This window comes from Agrilus planipennis, unplaced genomic scaffold, assembly GCF_000699045.2.
Source record: "Agrilus planipennis isolate EAB-ADULT unplaced genomic scaffold, Apla_2.0 scaffold97, whole genome shotgun sequence".
Taxonomy (NCBI): Eukaryota; Metazoa; Arthropoda; class Insecta; order Coleoptera; family Buprestidae; genus Agrilus; species Agrilus planipennis.
The window spans coordinates 794788-816642 of NW_020438864.1; the positions used below are offsets into that span (position 1 = coordinate 794788).

The 21855-nt window shown below is 34.2% G+C and overlaps 1 protein-coding gene across 1 annotated transcript in view; it reads left to right on the forward strand.

The window, feature by feature from the left end:
• LOC108736272 (protein jagged-1b) overlaps positions 1-21855 on the forward strand; it is a 227676-nt gene that overhangs the window by 162181 nt on the left and 43640 nt on the right. The window contains exons 3-4 of the mRNA XM_025975193.1: positions 15454-15508; positions 20873-21127. Coding sequence (XP_025830978.1) covers positions 15454-15508; positions 20873-21127 — 310 coding nt within the window. The remainder of the gene's footprint in view (positions 1-15453; positions 15509-20872; positions 21128-21855) is intronic.

Below are 21855 nucleotides of genomic sequence, written 5' to 3' on the forward strand. Positions count from 1 at the left end.
TATAAAATATTTATATATTATAAATGTGATGTAACTTCGTATTACTAAAGATACTAAAATTATATTTATATGATAAATAATAACATACAAGTAATAATTTATTACTTATAACATTAATTTATGAAGTAATGTTCGTTCAGAAGTTCTATTAGCCATGAAAATAATATAACATTTTTAAATTTAGTCAGGGATTTTTTTAATCAAGTTTCTAGAAAAGTCAAGCAATTTGATCTTTAAAGATCTGTGGCTACCATGGTATTTTATAGGTTTTATTCCATGGCTTTGATCACAAACAATTTACTAGCAAACTCCACCAGCTAATCATTCGATTGCAAAACCGATCGCGATAATGGTTGCTGTTCATTCGCCGAAGACGATATACATAAATCTGATCGGCACGATACGATAGTTAGTTCGATGGTTACGCGGTAGTCTCACAGGGTGCTCTTCTATCATGAATGCTGTTCCTATGAGGTTCGATCAAATGAAACAACGATTTACATTAATATTTTAGTATGAAAGCATACAGTTAATCATTCTCAAGCATTTATACTTCGAATAGTTAAAAGAGATAAACAAGAATTTTTATAACTGAACGAATTTCCACAAGTTTGTTGGGCTTGTTTGATTAGGGATGGTTATGGGTTGACTTTCCAATACGTTTTGCAATAACATTAGTTTAAGTTGGATAAAACAATTTTTTGACGTGACAACGTGTTATAATTCGATGGAGCCGGCTGCACGCACGAAAAAACATGAATCATGCGGCGTTACCTGGCTTTGAGGCGTTCCATTTAAGGCTTGAAGTGCAAGCGAGGGCGCGGAACGAGCGACAAAGAGGCACAATCGGCCTCCGCGTTCGGCAGCGTTCGACATCTGTCTCTCTCCTANCTGCTGCAAATTTTGATACAAAAAGTAACGATTTGGATAATAGTTAACGGAGTTATAGCGATTTAAACATTTAATTGTTAAAAAAAAAACAATGAAATAATAGATAAAAAACAATGTGTTTCAGTCATTTTCTCCATTATAAGGTACCTACTCTTCAGTCATTTCCCTCATTAGACTGGACTATTATGTAGTTCTCAGTTTATCAAAAATGAGTTTTCAGTGTTTGTGACATACCTCGTAGGTAGTTTACTTTCAATTAAACTTCGGACTATTTCAAAGACCAGGATATTAATGATTTCATTTATGATTATCTCTTGTAAATAAATTATGTGTAATTTAATGGATTGATCAACCAGCAGAAGCGAAAATGTAAATGACAAATAGTGAAATAAACGAACTGTATTCTTAGTAGTGACGAGTTCATGACAAATGTTCTTCCTAAACGGGAAACGTTCACGTCTTTATAAGATTACTATGATTATGACGTTGTGTCCCTTCGGGGAGGTTGCTAGTTGCCGTTGCCAGTTAAATTATGACGAAGGACGTGCGATGATGAATGACTTGCATCTGTGGAATGGCTTTTTCAGATACGCTCTTCTTCATCAAAAAACTTGACACGCCCCTCATTATTTACATTAATCGGTTAAATTAGTATATACATGTAGGTACCCACTTAACCAATGGATACAGGTTCCTTTTGCATGAAAATATGTGGAGAAAATTATATTTAATTCGCACTATTTTGTGTACACACCCTTTTATACTTTTTAAAATATTATAAAAGATCAACATTAAACACTTCGTTTTATGATAGATACCCGACTGGAAATTAGTTCAGTATAGGGTCCAATCCGGATCAGAATTGCTAAATCAGGCTTCCTGATCCGGATATGATTAAAAATCGTCACGCCATATATGATCCACACAGGATCCGTTTTAAAGATCCGTGCCGGATCCGTTTCAAAGAACCATGCTGGACCAGTTTCAAAGATCCATGCTGGATCCATTTCAAAGATTCACGTCCGATCCATTTAACAGATCCATGCCCGATCCGGCCGAAGGATCAGAATTAATTTTGTTTTTACATGTTAATTTGATTAAATAAAATTAAATAATAATAATTTAGTCATAAAATTAATAATAAATTTATTATTTGATGAGCAATATTACGCACAGAATGGTTCAGATAAAAACTAAATTGTGTATTATAATCCAATTCAGAACATCGGATACAATTTTGTTTTAAACAATTAACGTATCGAAATCGTAATAAGATTCGTAGTATTAGATTCTGATAAGGAACTGATTAGATGACTGGATTAAGGGATAGAATACCATATTTTGATTAGAACCTGATTAGATGGCCGGATTAAAGAAAAGGATACTGTACGCTGATCTGTTCCTGATCAGGTGGCCGTATTAGGGAAAAAATAATCTAAATCTCATCATAATCCGGGTTCTCTGAACTAATTTTCAATCGGGTACTCAACCTTTTGCTAGGTGCTTCCACGAAAAAACATCTTAATAAAGAACAACACAAAACAACTGGTTATCAATTCTAAAATTTTTGTTCCTTTACTTTGTATAAATTTCACAAAAGTTTCTTATAAATCTTATGCGTTTCAGTGGTTGTAAGTCATTATCAAAAAGTTTTTACAAACTACTGACATATTGCCTTAGTACTTTAAAAATAAATAATTATACCGCGGACATACAATTAGTGTGAATCGAATAAAACAACTAAACAAACGCTCACATTATCGATTTTTGCACTATAATAAATGTTAACAATTATGATTAACAAAATAAACGTTCATAAAAACATAAAGTACTAATAAGTAGTAATTAAAAAATGGTTCTATCGAGGGGCTTATTTTATAATATAAGAATTTCAAATACTCTATTTTCCACCGTCACCATACTTCCAGCAATTAAAACGTGAAATACCACCCCTTGTTTCAAAACGGTAAATTCATTTCTAAACAATAACCTGCATAATTTAGTCGTTTTGATCGTGCATTTTGTATTATATTGTAGTAACAACTGATTTGAAACTAAATCCACCTAAAAGTGGCTTAGTATCTTACACTATATAGAGAAATCCAAAATCAGACACATTTGCAAAAGGGCCTTCTTTATTATGTACGATAAAAAGTCACAAATTCTATTATCTTACTTTATCTTCCTATCCGTATAAATATACATTAAATGCAGCTATTTTAAAGTAAAAATAAAAGTATAGGCAGCACGTTGATGTCCTAAGTGCGTGTCAAAGAGCATCGAAAATACCATAATTTGATAAGTTTGTTCTGACCCGGATCATCAGGATAAAACTGAAGTTTCTAATTTTCTAAGTTAAGCATACACTTTGCGTATGTAGAGTAGTAAATGCTGTCCTTCTTTATCGAAATGAAAAGAAAGAATTTTTTCTATCTCTCGAGAACAGTATTTTTTTCTGGATAAAAGTTACACTATATCCTTTTCTGTACCCATACATTGGTATATACAAAATTTCGTGAAGATCAGTTGAGTAGTTAAGGCTTGAAGTCGTAACAAACAAACTCACATTTGCATTTAGATATAATATGTATTGGAATGTATCGGCATCTAGTGGGTATTTGCTGCTACTAAAATTTTGCAAAGCGTACCTACACGAGAGACGGACTTAAGATGAAAAGTCGTCAGAGAGAACTCCTTTTATTATAGTAGTATCAAAATTGAAATCTAAAATTCTTATTTCCCTCCCTGCCTGTGTCTCAGAATCAGTTGGTCGAGTCACAGACGTTGATGAACGGCACTTGTCAACGGCCAGTAATAAAACTGTCGGTCGATAGACACTTGGACCCGCGCCTTTCAGATGGACACACACGAATCGGTAACAGGATCATCGTCTCTTTGTTGTACAATGGCTTCGAACACACTTGGACAACTTGTCTGCTTTCTTGTTTTCTACTTGAAACGCGAACAACGACTATATAAATACGATCATTTAGCTACAGACGCAAGCTTTGGCATTACTGATATCTATACCTACATATTGACCCATGTTTTAATTTTTCTTTAACCAAACAATGTATTTTCAATTTAATGTTAAATTAGCGTTTTAATTCGTCATATGTTAGACACCTATTACAGCGTATTTATTACGGTTATTTGAAGCCTGTCGTAGTGGGGATTTAAATGCTATCCTTGTGCGACTTTCAAATACTCTTGAATGTGTGTGAACTCCTGTAGATGATTGTGATACGTTGTTTTTCTTGTTCCTTTGGTTCTTTTTTTTGTTTTTTATTTTGTTTTATACATACTCATAGATATGTAGCATTTAATGAACGAATTGCATTGAATCGTATAATTTCTTTCATTTTCCTGTTCTACCTTGGGTCGTTCTATATACTACGTCAGGGAAAAGTCGTGGAATTTTACCAGAATATTGGAAAAATATGATTTTGTATAATTTCGCTTATTTAGGAGTCTCAAAATAAATTTTCACTTGTTTTAAGATTAGATTTAAAAATTGGCGCGTATTATATAGCATCATCTATTTTATCTAGTTTCTTAAAAAATAGCAATTCATCTCTTGAACGTGGATTTTCAATAAATAAAGAGTGTTTGATTGAAAATTTTAAAGAAGATTTGCTAATCGACCAATGATTAATTTTTCATAAATTAAGAAATGTAGAAATCTAAAATCTTAAACTATCAAAAAATCTGATTCAATCAGTTAAAAATGCGAGANAACCGATTTTTTTATCAAACTGTTGGTTCGGAGTGTGACTTTCATTCGATAACGATTAAGCAACTTATTCAAGTTAATGACTTCTGGTCTAAAGTATCAAATAAAGTAAACCTGGCAATTATGATGTTTATTAGATTAATAGTAGACTACAACTGAGGGTAGGATACCCTGATGGACAAATTAGAAAATTGACTAAATTGGAAAAAAAAACGATATCCACAAATTTCGTTAAATCCCGCAAATTCCTAAGGATTTTAGGTGTACTTACTCGGGCCTCTGTTCCCAAAAATGTGTAAAAACTAAATAATTATTTTTTAATTCTTGTTTTTTTCATTTTTTGATTGTTGTTAGTTTTGGTTGGAAGGCTTGCACCGATTACATTTCAAATGAAAATAATCTTGTCAACTGTAATGTAATTTAAAAAGTGTAGGTGCAAACCCAAAAAAAAAAGTGACATTCGAGAGGAAACCACGGGTTGCATTTGTTAGGAATTAAATATTATCTAAGTTCGTAAATTTAACATTATTATTTAAGCACCTACATTAAAATGACTTTAGTTTTATGTTTATTTCTATAAAACTCTCGGAGACTTCAACGTTAGATCAAGGCAGGAACGAGCACATGAATATGACAGATACTAAAAATTTTTAATCCAAAAGTATACATCATATAAAACAGTATCAATATCCTTGTTTACTTGATTTGGAAGATCGATATTCATATAATATTTTTCCTAAAACGAAACAACAGGTACAGTTAGAAGCACTTACAGTAAGTTATCGACTATCGAATTCTAAGTTGGTTTATGAGAATCTGAGATTGTGTTCAGCAATTTTTCACCAAGTGTAAAATTAAGAACATAACTGAAACAATGGCCAATATTCCGCAGTCGTGCCTAGTATATTAAGACAAGTTTCTTATTCAAAGGGACATCGCATCGTCACGACGGATGCTAAGGATCGAAATAACTAACAAAACAGTTCTCTCGATTATCTTCCGAATGAGATATACGAAGTCGAGTCTGAAAGTTTCATGTTTATCTCAATAACGCTCAAATGAATTCAATTACATTACAATGAAGAAATTAATTAAATAAATCAAATAACCAGAAAAAATGAATACAAAGTGTGGTTAATTGTTGATTGTTAACAATAATATAGAAACAAAAGTAATTACAAATAACGTCTCTTTTTAACTGGAAGAAAAGATTTTATAAAAATGTTAATTATTTTATTTAGACTCATAACCATCATTACCATACCACCCTTGCCAACGTTCCGATCCACATTAAATCCCGTTCAAAAAGTCGTTTAAATACTTTTCAACTAATGGGTGCAGTTAAAACTGTTGGAACGAGCCTACGATGTTTACAAACGCTTTAAAGTCTGCAAGGTGACAAAATCATACTAATAAGTTACCGTTAGTCAAAACCTCACATAGAAAATAGAAATCACCGACAGAAATTGTAATAATTCGGTCATACTGATATATTCTTATTCACGAGAAAAAGTAACCACAAGAACTATTATCGAATAAGAAATATACTTTAGTGTAGTAATCAGTAAAAAATACAAATTAGGACAAACGACCTATCCCAATCTGTATTGGAAGATAGGTAGATTTTTGTTATACTTCATTCTGAGACTGATTACACACGCACCTCCACTCTTTCCTATCCTGAGCTAAACTTCGCGTTTCCCTAAAACTAGAAGAACCCACATCCTTAACTATTTGCCAATAGTAATCTAATCTAGGTCTACCTCTACCCCTCCTAGCTCCTGCTTCTGCTTCTAATATGTCTCTGACTAGACCTTCATGACTGCGAAGGTGTCCTACCAACCTATCTCGTCTATTTTTTATTGACTTCCATAGAGTCCTTTATTCTCTTACTCTTTCTAATTCCTCTTCTTTTCTAACGTTTTCCACCCACGTTATCCTTATCATTCGCCTATAACACCACATTTCGAATGCTTCTAACCTTTTTTATTCCGCCGCGCCCACTGTCCATGTTTCGCACCCGTACAACACCGCGCTCCAAACATATACCTTTAACAACCTTTTTCGAATTTCTAAATTAACCGTTCGCAAACATAGAAGTGTCTTCCTCTTATTGAAGGCGACACGACCCTGCGCTATTCTCTGTTTTATATCCCTACTACTACTTCCGTCCTGACTTATCTGACTTCCTAGATAGGTAAAATCAACCACTTATTCTAATTTTTCGTCTCCTATCCTATTCCTCCTATATTCGCTCTTTCCCTACATTTTCTTCCCTTGCATACCAGTATTTCTCTTTTACTTTTATTAATATTTATACATACATTGTTATACTTATTAAATTATTATTGCTGATGTTGATTTTATCTTTTTTCTCTGCCGGATCCTTAAAAAAGTGCCGGATACGCCGGTAGGTATATACTGGATCGAAATGGTGTACCAGGGTCATCTCTAGTTTATTTATTTTAACTCCTAGAAAAGTGTCCATATCCGCGTATATTTCTCTTGCACGTTCTCACTTCTATTCATCACTAACCCTTTGTAATTCATTTGATGGCAGAGAACCGTTTCTATGGTTACACACGGCGAGATGTATAACAGCATCTTAAGGTGCGAATAAATCCAGTAGGCACACACAATAAATAACTATAAACCGCTATAGGTATGTAGAATATTATAATGCATTCAACATTATTCGAATAAATAAACTTTTACTCCGACTTCTAGCCGTCGTGAAAACCATTCTTCATTTTCTATAAAAACCACTATTTATTGTATGAGTACATATATGTAGGTAGATATATTGTAACTCACTAACGTTTAGAACTTATTAAAAAGAATTCTTAAGCTTACATGGCTTACATAGTATTTTATTAAAAAAATTTATTCAACTGTTTGTCGTAGCGTTTGCATGATTTTCATTTTCCATTCAGCGATGTTAATATGTTCTTTGTTTTTGTATTGGAAATCTGTTCTCCTTAGAACAATGCCCGGACAACATTTACATCCACAATCTCGAGAGTTAGTGCTAAAGTTATGAAACTACTTTGCACGAAAGGATGAAAACGGTGGTCCGTTACTACTATTGACTGCTGTTCCTCTGTTCCCCTATACTTCCTAAAAACATCTTAAAAACATATTATAGTGACCCTTATTTAAGTTTACTGCCAGGGTGGTCGGAAAAAAAACTTTTGGTTGTTTCATTCTCACCGGCCAGTAATACTGGTTGACAGGCAGCCCCTCTGGACTACGCCAGAAGGTAAGGCAGAAGACCCTCTTCAGTCTCCTTTCAGGAATCGTGGGTGGTGGTTCGGGTGAGAAAGTTGAGACCGACGAAATTAAGACAGAAGAGAATGAAAGATTATCTGTGGAATATTACTGCCTCAGCATTTGCCTAAGTGATCCAAGGAAACCACAGAAGAACTTGAACGGGATTTACTGTGGTTTGGGACGTTGGTGAGGGTGGTATTTAATGGAAAGTCCGTCAGAGCAAATACATGAACTATTAACCGTAGTACCTTTCCGGGCATGGGGGTCACGTAGTTTTTGATCATTTACAAAAGCACTGTGTATACTATAGTCACATCTGCAATTATCGCTTGGGTCAAAAGATCACTAATGATATTATTAGTCAAATTAAAAAAAGCAGGAATACGTATAGATACAATTATTCAGATGATAGACGAATGTTAAAAACTGAAAACAATATTTATTTAAATCATTGAATTATTTTGAACTTCAGTTATTCTATCAATAATTTTGCTTTCGCTTTGAATTTCACAGTCTATAAATGTAATTGTCATACACTTGCACGAATGAGTGAGAATATAAATGCTACACGCTTAGCTCATGCGCACCATGGGCACGGCCATATTTGCCTTGGCTGCTCTGCCGAGCGGCTTTCAATTTTACCCCTACTCCGCGGCCGGCTGTAATGCGACGTGCGATAGATGGACGAAAAAATTTTAGACGATGTAATAAAAGTTTTACTTTAAAAATTCCATGATTCACACTAGGATTTTTGCTCTTCAAAGTAGTTCTTTAACTGGTATGATACGAATATTCATCTGGGGAAATCACTTCCGCACTTAGCATCATTTTCTCCCTAGAATAACGTCATAGTTCATGTACCTATACAACGGTTTTTGTATTGTATCAAGTGTAGGTCCTGTCTGTAGGTACCTATACGTAAGCATTGAAAATTCTGGTAAAAACTTTCTACATAGGAGGTCCCGAGTGCTTCTGCTTTTCTCTCTGTCAAGCTTGTTGAAGTTTATTGCGTTTCAAAACAATTAGCCTCTCCTTGCGTGTACTTTCGGTTAATTTTGAGAAGACATGAATCATAACGTCTGTCTTGCGAAAGCACGTACCTTTCGTACAAAAAGCACACGTACAAATACGAATACAAGTCGTACATAGGGCACATTATACCATATACGTTATACATACATGCCTCTTTTCTTCAATCAATTATGCACTTCGAAAGGTGGACGTCAAACTGTCAGAATGTCGAAGAACTATTAGATTTAGATTTAGGTATTAGGCACCCACCACGACCTACCAAACAAAGAGCGAAGGAAGCGGAGGATTGAAGGAAGAAACAAACTGTTTAAAACCAAGACCGACTGCGCGTCGTCAGCGTCATGAATATTAATGGAGACTTTGAGCGCTTTAAAGTAGTTTACTTTTCGCTGTTTGTACAAATACTATTATTCCGGTTCTTATTACCATCACAAAAGTCCTCTACAAATGTTGCTCAAATAAAATAGAACGCGAAGAAATCGCGCTTATAATTAAAGTATGTACTATACACGAATGCGACGTGGAGGAATTTGTTCGAGCTTGTTTTCCTTGCATGTCATTTTGTTCAGATGGACGAGACTGGAGACGTTCAACTGCCTCCGTAATGTTTTGATAGACGTTATTCTTATAATACTTCTTGTCATGTACGCATTATACGCCTTTTGTGTTTGTACTGCTGATTATAATGTGTATTTCTTTAGTGGTTTACTCGACACTGGAAAACCCTTCATTAAATTCTTAATTTACCGTAATCAAAACATCTCGAAAATTGTCCGGTAATCTGTAACTTGGTACCTGCGTTATTTAACAACCAATGATCGGAATAGTATGCATGAAATGTAGCATAAGTACTAAAGGGTACATCAGTAGTCATCTATTTACAATTCACATAGTTGACCATTATTATAATCTGTAAAAGCTGGATATTATCCGCAATACAGCACTCGAATCCTATACATTTTTGTATCCAAAGGTTTTAACCGTATTCGCCAGGTAATTCATTATTTATCCGAATCCGGATACTTTTTATCTTTCCACGGATGGAATTTGAGATAAACTTTAATCAGAGGTTTCATTTTCATCTGCATATACTCAAAAAACATTAGTGGATGAAAAAATTCACCAAATTCTCTACTCTTTTTATTTACTGGATGTGCAGCATACTGAGTACCTGATGAAAATAGATAGTATTTTGTCTTTAGGATCCATCATTAAACGTTCACCTTCGCGTCTCAAAATACACTTTGGCCTCGCTGTTATTCACATTTTAAGTGGAAGTCCAATCAATAGAGGTAACGGGTCCGCAAAAATGCTAACAGGAAACAAAAAAGTCGTATAGAACAAAAAATTCTAAGAAACATTACGTTTTTGTCCAATAATATTATTANGCTCCTCTAGCTCAAAAGGAGATCCGACAGAAACCATTTTGGGTTTGGTTTTTGTCAAGATGTGTAATTTCACGGTAGAAGAAATAGCAAGGATTTTATTAGTTTACAGCGAGTAGATAGTTGAAAAACGTTAAATTACAAAAACTACGGCGAAAACAAAAAAAGTAAATTTTCGACGGTTTTTTCGGTATATCTCCAAAAGTAATGAACTGATCGATAAAAAAAAATGGATCGATAGATCCTCTCAATATCTACAATTTTCTCATTTAACTTTTCCGCTAGGAGTCTAGTTTTTTTTTATTTGCAAAGAACCGTTTTTTGTTTCGACGAATTTTTTAGTATATCGTAGACATCGCGGATCCATTTGAAAAAAGGACGCTATGTTTCTTATGATTTTTAGTTCTAAACGACCATACTTTTTGTTTCCTGCTATCATTTTCGGGAAATTTAACATTAGGCCGTCCCTATTACCGCCGTTAGGAAAACCAATCAGGTACTAACCTATTAGGTAGTATCGGAACCTAGATCTGTTACAAATTTCATACAACCATCAAAGGACTGCATCTTTTTTTGAAAATTAGGACGTGGTATAGAAACATAAATACCTTTAACAATATTTCCAAATTAATTATAAGTCCAATAAATTCAATTTAAATTTTGTAAGGGGTGTTAGGCTTTATTTAGAACAGTTTTCAGAGAACCAGGCGACATACATTCAAATACCTAGATCTGGTTGAAAATCCATATTGCATGCGGTCACAAAATGATGCATTTTCGTTCGTGCGATACAAACAAAAATTCTGGTAAAGATAAAAATATGTGTATGTCGGTGTTCCATAAGCATTTTCCTTTACCAATTTGATAGTGCATTCTTTTAAATAAAACAAGGAATTATTTTTAATTCTTTAGTAGCAAATGCTTTTGAAGCAAATGCAACTAACTTTTCTCACCTTCATAATTACCATGTTTGAGCGTAGTTAGATAGAGTATCTATACGTTAAGTTATGCTTTGTTTATAAACATAAAACAAATCAAACTGTGTGGAGAGCGTGTGTTGTGAAATGTGAAGATGCGGCAGTTAATGCACTTGCAGAAACGCTTTTTCCGCATTGCAAGCACTTTAAAATGTTCGCTTTATGCAAATTTTATCTTTACATCGCGTTACTATACTTGCCTTCTGTCGAATCTTTACATTTAATAAACTTTCACTACAAGATGAGCATGTGTGAAGCTTAACCACGCATAATGTTTTAAATCAGTAGGGTTTCTGACCCGGAAATTCTCGGTCTCGACTGTATTGGAAAGGGTGAGAGGCCCTAAGTAATTGTGGGTGAGGTAAGGTTCGAAGTGGGTGTGCTAGAATATATTGAAAATCAATGCGTAGAGTTTTGTGCAAATGTTACCGGAAATTTATGAAATGTAGAAATTGTATACAATTCCGAGGCTATTTAGGAAATCTATAAAATATTGATTGAAAAGATTTTTTAATATACACATATCCTGAGAAATGTAGACATTTCCTAGAAATTGTATGAAATTCGGATATTGTACCAGGAAATGTATGAAACTAATGCTTTCTGTTAATAAAATGAATAAAACACGTTAGTAAACTGATAATTAGAGTTATCTGTATTTGGTTCGATTGTGATCGCTTTATATATGCATTGGTGACGTTATTTTTTGGTTAGGTTAGGTTTGGGGATGTATCTACGATATGCACTCTCGTATATGCACTAGTGACTACAACATTCTAAAAATTAAAGGTCATCGTTTATCGTCTTTGCTGAAATAAATCTCCAGAACCAAACAATGACGTCACCAGTGGATATAGGTACATCTCCAAACGGTCTGCCGTGTTATTGCCTATTTAGTATTACCTGTAATACATTACTGATTGCTATTTAAGAAATGTATAGATTTCCTAGGAAATGTGTCTAATATAATTTTTCCCACATTTCCGGGCAATTTTAGGAATTATATACATTTCCTAGGAATTGTATAAAATAACAGATTTCATACATTACCGCTAGAATAAACAATTTGGAAAGGATAATCCTACTAGAATATCACACGTATCAAGGAAGCGTGATTTTTGACAATCCGTATGATCACAGTTCCACCAATAGTTTTTAACCAGACTTTTAAATAGGTTTAGTATATCAATATGAGGTCAGTTTAGCCTAAAGAAATCTAAGTACCAATATCTGAAATAAGAGGAATCAAACTTTATTGATGATCTTTATCACTAGCATTAAGAAGTGATTTATAGATATTAGATTTAGGCTAATTTAGAAATTCGAAAACGATTTTTAAAGGTGTATGTGTGGAGCGCGGCGCTGTACGGGTGTGAAACAAGGACGATAGACGCTGCGAACAAGAAATGGTTAGAAGCGTTTGAAAAGTGGTGTTACAGGTAAATGATGAAAATACCGTGGATAGAGGTCAGAAATGGAGAGGTGTTAGAAAGAATAGGAGAACAGAGAGTCAGAGACATATTAGAGGCAGAAACGGGAGTTAGGGGCAGAGGTGCGTGTCCAAGCAGTCTTAGAACTGACGACCTTATGATGATGATGTATAATAAAGGTTCAGTGACAAATACTCTTGTAATAAATATGTTCATAAAATTTTATTAATCCGTACAATTGTGTCGCACTTTGGCAACATTCATGCGTGATATGAGTAATTAATATCTCAATTCTGCCAACCGGACAGCACTCTTATGTCGACGACGTGCAAATTCAACTATTCAACAGGTCATCAGCTGCTTTCTTCGAGCTGACGTTTCTCAAAGACGGATCTCGCGCGCTTCTCTCGACGCCATAAACTTCTTAAATACTCTGCCAGATGTGCCTCGTCATGCTGTTTCTATCACTCAGTCAACATTTGCATCACGAAGTTTAACTACCCATTAGAAATAATCCATTAGGCCATTAGCGTGGCCGAAGCGCAGTTGAAACAACCGCGTGCATTGCCGTCAATGTCTTACAATCTCCGCCTGTTGCCTGCTCCGTAGGTATCGAAGAAATATACGAATATGGAGTACGGTACCATACAGCCTCCACGACCACTTGATTATTTATTACCGCAACCTTACTCTTTTAAGGTTAATTGATCCGAATAATCCATTTTAGCAATCTCAAAAAGATTCATTGGAAATATAAGGCTTGCATTTTACTGCTCAGTACATTCATCCCTTTTCGTCAGTACTTAAATAAGGTTATGCCGACATCTTTTGGAGAATAATAGTATTTAAATGTTGTGTAATGTATCATTATTTGAATATGGAAACTCAGCAGTTAAATAAGAATATGGCCTATATTTAATAATAATAAACAATCATTATGTAAATACAAATGGTCAGTATAAATCCTTTGATTGAGTGATTGTCTATCTAAAATAAGTTAACGGAAGTTGCCTAACCTAACCTGTAATTAATTCCTTTCTAACATACTTACAGTTTGATTTTCTTATGTTGACCATTGTACTGAAAGAATAGGTACTGACCGAAAATTGGTTTGTACATATAGTGGCAATATTGGCAAAAATATTGACCACCCTCTGAATTTAAATACTGATGACCATTTAATTTCTTGCCATAAAACAATATTATATAAAAGTATTAAATGTACATTAATATAGACTAAAATATCATTAAAATGAAATAAATAAAAATTAAATCATATGAAATAATAGATGTCATGTTTGAAAGAGAAAATGTACTTTCAGAAAATAACCTTCCACTAAAATATATTAAAGCAGTACGTAATGAAATTTTGCATGAAAAATTAAACGACAGATCGCACATAAAAACGTATGCAGGTGTGACCAATAACTAATATAGCCGAACGTGAATGAAATAAGACAATTTATAATAATAACCGTTTAGACTAGATCTTTATTGTCCAAATCCGCATCTTAATCATTGATACCGGCGTGTAAATTTTAGTGAAGTAATGAAGAAGTGGGTGATTTTCGATATCTGGAGGTCAGATAAGTCAGGATGGAAGGAGTAGTAGAGATATAAAACAGATGATATCGCAAGGTAGAGAGGTAAAAAGAAGTCACTTCTATGCTTGCTAACGGTTAATGTAGAAATTCGAAAAAGACTGTTAAACGTGTATGCCTGGAGCGCAGCACTGTACGGGTGCGAAACATGGACGGTGGGCGCGGAAAAAATTAGAAGCGTTAGAAATGTGGTGTTACAGGCGAATGATGAGGATACCGTGGATAGAGAAGGTTGGAAATGAAGAGGTATTAGAAAGAATAGGGGAACACAGGACTCTTTGGAAGTCAATAAGAAATCTAGAAATAGGCGAAATACTTAGATTTATAACCAGAAGCAGGAGTTAAGAGGATTAGTAGGACTAGTGAAGGATGTGTGATGTTCTAATTTTAGAGAAATGCGAAGATTAGCTCAGGATAGGAAAGAGTGGAGGTGCGTGTCCAACCAGTCTTAAGACTGACGACCTTATGGTGATGAATGAATTTGTATAAAGAGTTTATTTTCAATAACCTAATCTGATGAATCTGAATATGACGGTAATGATGCAATTCATGCAATGTAGAGGCCTAAGAAGAATTGGTGTAGCGGCAACAAACTATATATAGATAGATTATATAGTTAATAGTAATACTTCTGTCTTAATACAAATATTTCTTTAGGATTGATTGTTCCTAATATTGAGCCTAATTATGCTATTTTATAGTTCTTTCACACAGTTAGAAGAATTTTCTACAACGATGCACATTAAATTTAATAAATTAATATTAAAAGCAATCAATTTAATGTACAAACCTTCCGCTTTTAAACTACAAACTATATATCAATAATGAGAGTTGCAAACTGTCGAACTTATCATATTTATCAATAACCGTCCTGTTTAGCACAAACAAAATAATTCATTAATACTGTTTCAATATTTTCGAAGCGCAAGCCGACCATTCTATATAGATACTTATACAGTTACAGAAGTTATGAAAACCAATTTAAAGACGCCTTTGATTGGTTTTATCCTATTCTAAGGATTTTCTTCAGTTAAATATGCATTTGATTATTATTTATGTCTATACTAAATAGTATTGATATACCGTATTTTTTTATTTTACATTTAATACTAATTATGTTTCTTTTTTTTGCAGAGATCATTCACTCTCATTCTTCAGGCTGTGGATTACAGTAATGTTTCACTACCAGGTAAGACACTGCACCTTCTTTCAAATGAAAAAAATGCCCACACATTTTTATTTATGGAATATGCTTTTACATCAAACTATTCGATTAAACACATTATCAAATAAATTGTCTTTAAGCGAAGGTACAATAATTGAATATTTGATTATTCCTTTTTTATTTAATTTTTGATACAATTATTCTTTAACCACATCACCAATCGTATATGTATTTATGTACCTGATAAAAGGCAACTTTAGAGAAGTTTCATACTTTTTCAGTTCTAGAACATAGTAGTTGTTTTAGAGTTTTTAATACCATCTTTAGTTTCCGAGATAGCATCATCAGTTTGATTCTTTGAAACACACTGTACCTTCTATTTAATTTTTTTGTCGCCGTTATAGGTATTTGTACTAAATTTACGAATAAAAGTTTTTACAAATAACCCTGTATCTCACAATTTAATAAATGGTTGCCAACAACAGAAATATTTTTGTAGTAAACTTCAAACCTAGCAATTTAACCGCCTTCATAACTCATCCAATAACAAAATTGTTAACATAGCAGAAATTCTGGTGCAATCTGCATGCAGGGTGGCCCAAAATGTTTCTCATAATATATGTTCATTGTGAACAAATTATAAGTTTTGCCAAAGAATTTTTCAAACAAAACTTATTGTTTCCTATTGTACTATACGTAAGATCGTCTGAAATGTCTTGTACTATCCACAGTGCACAACAATATAAAAAGGTTTCGTTTAAACGACAACGCTATGAGTTATAGGTTCAATCATGTCCAGAATATCAAAATCGCGGCCATATTCAAGTGTTTATTTTGAGGTAATCTGTAAAGTGTAGAAAATTAATTTCACATTTATACGTATTTAAAAAATATTGAATATTGACGTTTACGAGATATGCGAGAAATGTAATCGTGTGTTACACAAGCAAAAGAGCGGCATTTAAAGCAACATTAAGTCATCAAGTTTTATGTTAAACTTGGGGAGTTCGCGAGTGGGATCTTTGAAAAGTTAAAACAGGTCTATGGAGAACATTCCCTATCAGAAGCACAAATTCTTCGCTGGCACAAATCAGAGAGAACACGTTGCAGATGAACTTCGCTTAGGGAGACCACCAACATAAACCGACGAAAACGTCGAATGTGTGAAGGCTCTTGTAAGATCAAATCGTCCTTGTTTAATAATAAAAATGATTGGTGACTATGAGTTAAACTTAAATATTTTCACCGAATGATTTCGCAAAGATTTGCATATATGCGAAAGGTTTGTGTCAAACTGGTGCCGAAAAACCTGACAACTGATTAGAAAGACAGTCCAAGAAACGTGTACATTGATCTTCTTGAAAGGGTTGCCGATGACCACGAATTCTTCAATCGTATAATCAGAGGTAGTGAATCCTGGATTCTCGAGTACGATCCTGGTAATGGAGGGAGTGCACAGAGATGTCATCAAAAGAATGTGACTGACGTGGTAAAGGTCTTACCAATTGAAGCCTTTCAGCGCAGCTACTAAGACGGGAAAAACCTACTCCGTCGTGTATAGCTGCCGAAGGGAACTATATTGTTGTTTGAAAAAAATAAAAACTTTAGTAAATAAATAATTGATCTCATTACTTTCCTCACACATCTCGTATTAAATGTAAAAGAAAATTCTTCAATTTTCAATTTTTTTCACCGTTTGAAATGGCCTAATACGCTCATTGTGATCAAACATCAAGTTAATTTGTCTCGGACGATCTCATACTAAAATAGGAATAAAACAACCCTATTCTATAAATACTCCCAAATTTCATATCTCAAAACAGTCTCCCGTCTACCGCTTCTCCTAACATTCGTAAATGCTTTTATCTACTCTGTTGTATTGTTGTTGTCTTTGTTTTTGTTACTGTTTTGTTATCTTGTTCTTTTTGTCACTTTGTTCTCGTTTGTATGTTTCACTCCTTGTGCCTTTTTGTTACTTGTGTTATCATTTGTTATTATTATACTATAATGAGTACCTACTACATTGCGATGCATCTGATAAATGTGAATAATGATTCTGTTGCTGTTATACGTATATGTACGAAATATCAATTTATCGTGCACATTATCTTCGAATGTGGGTAACACGTACAATCATTCGTGTAATAAAGTGACAATTTTGTATTGTAATAGATACCAGCCCATTGCCATAATCGTGAATTTGTGCCCACTGTAATAACGTGTCTTTACATCACTCCCTTGTTTACGATGATGAGACGAAATTCAATTGTTTTGCAATATTATTTTGCTTCATAAGAACAGCATACTTAATATTACTGCATAATATATATCTATATACTATTACATTATATTATGAATAAAGCTAACAACAGGGAGACCTTGTGCAATCCGATTCTTCGGAAGTCTCAGTTTAATTCATACGTGGGTGCTGTACAAACCTAGTCACTTCAAAGCACATCAGATATTACCTACCTATGGGTAGGTACGTGGAGGAAATCGGTATCTTATGCAAAATTTTAGGCCAACTTCACTTCTCTACATGATTTTTAGTACGGACATTGCCAAACCGCTCTTATCATACGGGTCATGATTTATTAACGACAAGCATTGTTTTTTCATTCGGCTGTAGATCGAATCTTGGCAGCCGGGATTCGCAAATTCTCATGATTATTTGAGGTTAAAGCGAGCTGACAGGAATTTGGGAGTAGGCTAGGTTACCTTTGGTTTGGTTTGGTTTGGTTTGGTACAACTGGTTCAGATTTTCTGTTATTCGCAGCTCGAGGTTTTTGCGCCGTGCATACATACATACGTATATTCTTATTCAACATAGTGAACTACACAATGTATTAATTAACAATGAAATCATAGGTGCATATAACCGAGACTTTTACTATATTGTCATCAGCCCGTTTTAACCTCAACTAATAACCTAAACCATCGAGATTTAAATTGTATTTGAATGGTTGGATGTTATTACTTCATGTCATGCAGGTGTTTTGACCTTTATAATGATTCCTTAATATTGACATATTGTAATTGCATCTTTGAATTCTGTTGGTCATTCGTCATTGGTTACACATATATTTTAATGTTCCATTAACAATCTTTTATCATCTTTTTTTCGTTTTATGTTATCAATGTCTACTTGTGTTTAAAGACTATAAATGAGTACTTAAAGGACAATGGATTTTCGTTCAACTTTTATGCTGTCTGCATTCTCTTTTAATCTTGTTTCTGTTTGTCCTACTCATGATTAGTTAGAATGTATCACATTTTTTCGAACATTTTTTAAACTGTTTAGGTCATAAATTCCTTTATTTTATTATTTGGTTTTACAATATTTTGTGAATATTCTAATTCCTGGTAGTATAAATGAGGCTTTTCTGATTGTTGCTAATACCTGGCTCATTATTAGCTCTTCCTTATTTATTATCAGAACTTTTCTGTATCTGGTTACCGAGTGGCATGGCCTAGAGGTCTAGACCATTGCTTAGCATTCGGGAGGACGCCGGTTCGATTCCGGGTCCGTCTGCCTTGGTCCAAGTTTTTCTGTGGTTTCCTTGGATCACTTAGGCAAATGCTGAGGCAGTAATATTCCACAGATAATCTTTCATTCTCTTCTGTCTTCATTTCGTCCGTCTCATGTTTCTCACCCGAACCACCACCCACCCATTTCCACGATTCCTGAAAGCAGGCTGAAGAGGGCCTTCCGCCCTACCTTCCGGCATAGTCCGGAGGGACTGCCCGCCCACCAGCATTACTGCCTGGTGGGAATGAAACACCAAAAGTTTTAAAGTTTTCTGTATTTGGTTGCACTCGACACCCTCATTTATCTACCACCATGATAAGTTTCAATTAGACTTTACCCCCTTTGTAAGTTGTTCTCTAGTTTTAAGTAAATTTGATGTTGTTAGTATCTTATTAAAAACATCAAACCAAATTCGCTACTAGTTTTATTTGAAAATATTCTAGTGGAACGGTAGTTCGAAAACGCAATTTCCGAGTGGTCTCCGGATAATTTTTTATCTCACGACTGCACATTGTTAATTATTAACTAATAATTTCCCAATGCTTAATCATTAAAACTTATAAACAGAAGTGGTGTGTTTATTTGCTTTTTGCAATGTTGCAGTGTGGGGTATTTCCTTTTGTCTTTTGATGAATTACTCATTTCCGAGGTGTGGTTTCTCTTATTGAGTAATATATGAACATGTCTCTTGCCTCTTGCATGAACTGTGAACTTTCAATTAATCTTTCTACATACCTACCTATTGAGATGACTCGACTTCATCATCATCCTACAACAATTCCTACGTCTGCCACATTTTTCTCTTCTGATAGATTAACAATTACTAAAGCTTCTGAAAATAAATACCAACAAATAGTTATTAGAAGCAAATATAAATAAATTCTAAAAAGTCCACGTTGTATGTAATAATGTTAAATTACGACTTTTACATAATCTTATTTTAGATATAAGTATATATATATATATTATTAGTTGAACTTTTCCGAATTTCCACATATGAGTATCATTGTCATAAGTACCAAGGTCATTATCGGTGGTGCAGAGCACATATATTAATTAATCCTCTCTTACCATAAACCAGTTTGAACCCTTGGTGAACAGCACCTCACTGTAACCTAACTATGGTCCATGGAGAGATCTTTCTTATACTGTAACCTAATTTAACCTAACGATTCCGACGTCCACAGTTATTAGCACAACCATAATGTTAGGTTTTGTTGAACCCTTCGAGTTCGGAATCTTGTAAATAATTAAATGGTCCCCCCTTTTGGGTCCAAATATTTACATACGTATATACGGACGATGAGAAATCAGAAATCGTAAGACCACAATTTGTTGAGTTTATGTTTCTGCATCAGATTTACAACTCGTTAAATTACAACCATAGCTTTATTAATTGCACATTTAGTTTGTTTATTTCGTATTGCTACGCGTTATTAATTTTATGCTTCATAATCACGGGGAATTTGTTTTTTTTGCAGCTGTCTGCAAAAACGGCTGCCATCCAGTACACGGAAACTGCGACAACCCTGGCGAATGCAAGTAAGTTTATGGTATAAGGAAAATCTAAGAAGCATGATTGAGGAGGGAATTTGTAGTCCCTATATTGTACCGTACAATCCTAGATTTTTTAAATCGGGGTAAGATAGTAATTAGTATTGACGCACTACGGGATTGGGTCCATATAAATCCTTGAAAGAAGTGAAGACGTGAAAACTGTAGACCAAACTTCTAAAATTGTAGAACTTTTCATTACAAATAGTAGCGAATATAGGGACAGAAACAAGTTGTAGTGAAAATTAATATAATATTGTAGTTACTTTNTGTATACAATTCTCAAGCGTCTTTTTTTCTTTTAGCGAGTAGCAATATCATCGAGGAGGCGACTTATTCAGGAATAATAGATCCCAGTGCCGAATGGCACACTTTAAATCACAGGGGGTCAAGAGCGCGACTAACATACCGGGTGAGGGTGAAATGCGATACTCATTATTATAACGCCACATGTACAAAATTTTGTCGACCTCGAAATGACAAATTCGGACATTATCGTTGTAATTCTAACGGCGACAAGGAATGCATCGAGGGTTGGAAAGGGACCAATTGCGAAATCGGTAAGTTGATTTTTAAATTTATTTATAAGAATCAGATACCTAGATATAATGTACATATAATACATTAATAGATATGTATCTTTTGTGGCTATTTCACGTTTAATGTTTGCTACCGTATATACGTGTGTATTTGGCTAAAGTTGGGAGAGATGGACCAACGGGAGAGACGGACCAGTCTTCTCTAATATGAAGTTTACTATTTGTACAGTAAGCGCTAATGTCTTCTGAACTCCTTGAATGATGAGCATCTTATTCTTCGTTTACTTTCTGTAGCGATGTGACCTTTAGTTTGATCGGCGCAAAGTAGAAAAGAACAGCACTAGGCCAGAAAAGGAAGGAGACAACTCTCGGCCAAACTCCTGATCGGTGAGGAGCGTATAATCTGTACAGTACTGCACGGAAAAATTGACCATTGTATCCACTTCAATTGCATTGCTCAAATGTGCTGTTATTGGTACCATTTACTACTGAAAATATTTTTAATATATTTTTTCAAAAGGTTTGTATCGATACAAACACTGCAAATGATAAATGTTGCGTCAAATAAAAAGGATAATTTTAACACTATTTTTGAAAGTAGTGTCCTATCTTTAACCCCATTTGTGCATACATCAAAATACGGTATTTAGAGGTTTGCGTTTGAATTCGTTTAAAATTTTTTTCAAAGCTTAACCAATTGGAGTGATATTTTTAATATATATATATTTAAATCGCTATAACTCCGTTAA